This window comes from Benincasa hispida, unplaced genomic scaffold (genome assembly GCF_009727055.1).
Source record: "Benincasa hispida cultivar B227 unplaced genomic scaffold, ASM972705v1 Contig1919, whole genome shotgun sequence".
NCBI classification, from domain to species: Eukaryota; Viridiplantae; Streptophyta; class Magnoliopsida; order Cucurbitales; family Cucurbitaceae; genus Benincasa; species Benincasa hispida.
In genome coordinates, this window is record NW_024064487.1 from 1 (window position 1) to 5,402 (window position 5,402).

Sequence of the window (5,402 nt, forward strand, 5' to 3'; positions counted from 1 at the left end):
GTACGGAAGAACATTGGGGATGTGTTAAAGGAATGGGTGATTTTGTTTCCCATTCTTAATATTTCAAATTAGTAAAACCAAAGTCCTCTATGAGCCAAGAAATTGAAGGAGGCTCTAGTAAAAAAAAATGTTCGACATGGTAAAGTGTCAAGAGAAAGAACTCACAGCAGACAATCTCATCAATCCAAATCATATGTTGGAAGTGTTGCACTAAGTGCATCTGAAGAAGAAGATCCTGAGAAGATGTCTAAAGAAGATTTGGAGGTAATTTATTTGTTGTGGCTTTTAAATTTTAATCATATTATACGTACTTAACCATGCATGACATAAGTTCTTTTAAATTTGTTAAAGGGACACCATGCCACTTGGCTATAGGAACTATAGATAATATTGTTCCAGTAGCCACAACATTTGATGATGATGTGTCATGCTTAACTATTAAAGTTCTGATTGACATTGTCATCAGAGAAGATTTGCCTATACCAATTCCTGTGAAGGGTAAAATAGAGTTCTTAAAGCAAGCAATGGGCAACTTCATAAAATGGCCTCGTGAACTATTAGTTATGGTTGACAAGAAAAAAGTATGTCTCTTTTTTAGTATATGAGTTTGGTTATTTATTATTTTTCCTACTTTGAATTTTTGTAACTTTGGTTATGGTAGGATCATTCACCAATTAAGAGCTTCAGCCAGTCCTCCAAATATATTAACGCCAATGGTACTATCAAACTATTGAATGGACATGCCATGCATAACATGAACGATGTAGACATGATCGGTATCACTTTGGACGAGCATATATTTGGAAGAGACAAATTTATTTATTTAGGCCGCGATGATCTGATCCAATATTGCAATATGGTTAAAATAGGCTACATGTGTATTTTGACATACATTGCATAAGTATTACTCATCTAGATTCACTCATGTATATTTTGTTTCATGTTTATAAATAATAACTTTTACTTTGTTTAAGTATCTTTGGGATGAATGTGGTCGTAATATTACGAAGAAGTTTTTTATAATTGATCAAGCAAGAATATTGCCACACGTGAAATCTCAAGATATCCGATCCAGAAATTTAGCCAATCAACTAGAATTGGCTAATTTAGACCAATTAGTCCTCATTCCATATAACACAGGGTAAGTACATACAAGTTCTTAAGTTATTTTTAATTTGTATTATACACGTACTAATATTTCAAAATTGTTGCTTATTATAGTTATCATTGGATATTGATTGTAATCAATCTACAAGAAAATTATGTTTATGTTTTGGACTCTCTTCGAATTAAGGTTCAAGAGGATTTTCATGGAGTTATAAATATGTAAGTGTAATTGAACTTTCTTAGCTCTTAATTGAAGTATTTATATTTAACTAATGTTTTTAAACTATTTAGTGGATTGAAAACATGGCAAGCCAAGCATGATCTCCAACACCATTGGTCTTATCCAAAATGGAAACCTATAAAGGTAAATTTGCATTTATTTTTTAACAATTTATGTTCATTCGACTTCTTTATAACAATTTAACAACTTTTTTCAACTTCTTTATATGCAGTGCCCTCGTCAATATTTTTTATATGGTACTAGCTTTAATTTAATAAATGGGCGTAAACTTATGTTGAATTTATCTTTTTTTTCCTTTTTGTAGTTCAATACAAAAGATGCATATACGCAAGGAGAGATTGACGTAATTTGAACCCAATGGGCAAGTTTTGTTGGCCGATTTGTATAAGGATGTAATTCTTGTTTTTTGTCTCAATAGAATGTAAATGCTAGCTTAGAATGAATGTAAATTTATCTAACCATGATCTTTGTGAATGGAATTAGTACTAATTGATATTTGTGAATGAGAGAAATGATGGCTTGGTGTAAGTATTCTATGAAAGTCTAGTTTTGGTATTGTGATTCTCGTTTGTGGATAAATTCATAGGTGGAGGACATGATTTATTTATTATTGGAAGATTTATGTATAATATATTTTTTGTGTTCATGGGGTATTCGGTGTTAAGTATTCATGGAATTAGTACTAACTGATATTTGTGAATGAGAGAAATGATGGCTTTGGTATAAGTATTCTATGAAAGTCTGGTTTTGGTATTGTTATGCAAATGTTGGTGATTAGTGTGTTTATTTCATATTTTGATGAGTATATGTAACGAATTAGAAATATTAATTCTTGTTTGTGGATAAATTCATAGGTGGAAGACAAATAATGATGGGCTTGCCATGCAAATTTGTATATTTTTTAATATAAAACAATGACGGACATTTCCTCACCCAACACGAGACATATAATGTCGTTTTTAACTTATTGACCAAAAAAATGGATTCGGTAGATTCGACAATGGAATTTAGAAAAAATGGACAGATTCGGGCTTCAATGTCGGTTAAGAATTTTAAAAAAAAACACAGGTTTTAACGTCGGTTGCAACCGACATTAAAGACCTTTAATGTTGGTTGGAAATTTCATTGAAGACCTTTAATGTCGGTTGAAAATTTTATTGAAGACCTTTAATGTCGATTGCAACCAACATTAAAGACCTTTAATGTTGGTTGGAAATTTCACTGAAGGTCTTTAATGTCGGTTGCAACCGACATTGAAGGTTGTGTTATTGAAGCCCTTTATGTTAGTTTAAAACCGACATTAAAGGGCTTTAATAAAACTATCTTTAATGTCTGTTGTCAATCGACATTAAAGCCCTTTAATGTCGGTTTAAAACCAACATTAAAGACCGAAATTCTTCTAGTGTCTACTATCCTCTAACTTGGATTGAGAGGTCGAATCTTAGATTGAGGTGAATTAGGTGAGAGAACGATAAGGGTTTGAGAGAAAACAAGAAAAATCTGAATTTCAGAATTTCAGAATGCATGAAGTCATTCCAATCTAAAAAATTGGAGTATTTAAGGTGTTTGTACATGCAACCACTCACTTAATCAGCTGATTGATACTTCAATCAACATTAAGTGAGTGGTCGAGGTGTTGGTTAGTGGATTAATCCAATATAACCTATAGTTTTAATATCACATCAAATGCAACATTTAAACCATAGTCCTTTTCTCCTCTACTAGATATAAATCATATTTATATCCTTTTCCTCGATATAATGTATCTCATACATCATGTCAACTATATAATATATAATTGGCCAATTTAATCATATCATATATAATCAAACTTTTTCTTGTCAATTTGAATAGTTCAAACTGACCCAAAAACTGATTGTCAACTTGAATTCATTGAGCTACCAAGGGGACTTTATAGACATGTAGCTTGAAGCTCCAACAGTACGTGAATAGCTGACTAAACTCTTTAGCCACGAAATCCACCATCCGTTAACTTTCGGGTACTCCGCTAGAGACCGATAGCTGCACTCTTCTCACCATAGATATATTTCTGTGTCCATCGGATATAAACAATCAACAGTACGATAACCTTTCACAGATGCTCGTAAGTACAGCTGGGCCAATTTACCATTTTCCCCTATAGTTACATCTAACTTGTTAAGTACCATTGATCTCTCTAATGAACAATATCTCATAGTCCTATTATCAGTGGACACCTCTCGGGCCATGAGGTGTGTGGCACTACATCGTTCAAGCCCCAAAATCAGCCCTTAAGGGAGCAATCTATCTACTTACCCTTGCTTCGAGGAAGAAGTGAATTCCATCTTATGTAGCTGAGTTCCCAGCTCCCAAATCAGTCAAATCCTCAAAGTGGTAGGTTTGAGTTAAAGCAATCTAGCAACTCGCACCCATATAAATCAAAGGACTACCATCAAGGCAAGAATTCCCAAACTTCACTCAGGATTAAGATCAATATTAACCTATGGGTCACCCGTAGTAAAGTGAAGTCTCGTCATGAACATGTTATATAACGAGACTATACACCATTCGTGGTCGGTCTTAATACAAACTATCATTGTAGAGGATCGCCCCTTCTCGCATGTCCTCCACATGAATGTAAGGAATTTGAAAATCTTGTAGCACATCACAACAATTGTAACAATTTTACAAGCGGGCCACATCCGTAGTGTCACAGGATAAGGTTTCCTCCTATACCTCCATATACTATAGAACCATTTTGGATATCCTCTAAGGCTGATCCACCATGTATGTCTTTACACATACATGTTTAAGTTATCAACGACAAACAAAGGTCTTAGTTTATTGGTTTATGTAAAGAAAATAAAACACTCATGTTTCATAGACAACAGTGTTTACAAACTACATATATTATTACATCACAAACTTATTCCAATACAAGGTGTTACAAAACTATAGGATCCAACGAGAGTTAGGCGCCATTAACCCCAACAATCTCCCACTGTGTCCTAAAAGGCGAGTGGGGTGTACAAACAACAAGTAAAAATCAATAAACTACGGGCTAAGGCCTAGTACAAATCTCCCACTTGCCCTAACTAGTCTAACCACGGGCGGTCCCATAGACCCCATGCTCTAAGGTGACCCTGAAAAAAATTGTACTGTGAAGAGCCTTTGTAAACGGGTCAGCAACGTTGTGCTCTGAAAGCGATCTTCGTAGACAAATCACGTACTCCTCGATGCACTATCTCATTAGATGAGATTGATAATTTCACTCTATATGTTGTCGCGCTTGTTACTTCTACGGCTTCCCTGAAGGTTCAACCACGCTCACAATTATTATCGCTAATAAGGGTGACTTGGTCTAGGACATGATCTGGAACAACTTCCAGATCAGTCAGAACTTCCTGAGCCAAGGTATCCTTTAGTAGCTTCACAAGCCGTTACAATACTTGGCCTGCCAATCGGGGACTCAACGGTGCACTTGCTTACGTGTTTGCCACCACTATAGCCCCTCCGTAAGAGTAACAACTAACCCTGAAGTGGATTTCCGAAATCCTTAATAGTCTAAAAGTCAAAGTTAGTGTATCTAGTAAGGATCAAATCCTTCATTTCCATACACGAGCATGTAGTCCTTGTTCTCGTACTTGAGGATGTTTCTTTGACTGCGGTCCAGTGACCCTACTTGGATTAGATTGATCTACTACAATCCCCTATGAGCAGATGTCCGGTTTAGTCACAACATCTGGAATACATTAAACTGCCAAACCAGACAGATGAATAGGGGACCCGTATCAATCTCTTCAACCTCTTGAGGTGTCTTAGGACAATTTCCTAAGACCATGTACTCCCATGCCTGAAAGGCAAGTAGGACCCTTTTTGGAGTTCTACTTTGAGTACTTGAGCAACATCTGTCAATGTACAGTGCTTGAGAATAGCAACTAGCACTTTGTTCTTCCTGACCAAAAGATCCTGAATACCCAGAAAAATAAGTCTCTCTCAAATCTTTCATTTGGATTGGGTCGCTAGCGCAGTTCTTAACTGATGTCAATAGACCTACCATCTTACCAATGAGTAG

General features: G+C 35.4%; 1 protein-coding gene across 1 annotated transcript; it reads left to right on the forward strand.

The window, feature by feature from the left end:
* The first annotated feature begins 92 nt into the window (after positions 1-92).
* Positions 93-1,217, forward strand: LOC120069064. Its single transcript, XM_039020741.1, has 2 exons — positions 93-581; positions 662-1,217. The coding sequence occupies exons 1-2, from the start codon at positions 318-320 to the stop codon at positions 899-901; spliced, it is 504 nt and encodes a 167-aa protein (XP_038876669.1). The 5' UTR covers positions 93-317; the 3' UTR covers positions 902-1,217.
* The last annotated feature ends 4,185 nt before the right edge of the window (positions 1,218-5,402 follow it).

Bases quoted from the DNA above. Each gene is read 5' to 3' on its own strand.
- LOC120069064 (XM_039020741.1), top strand. From the start codon at position 318: ATGCATGACATAAGTTCTTTTAAATTTGTTAAAGGGACACCATGCCAC. The intron at 582-661 runs GTATGTCTCTTT...TGGTTATGGTAG, and splicing joins TTATGGTTGACAAGAAAAAA to GATCATTCACCAATTAAGAG.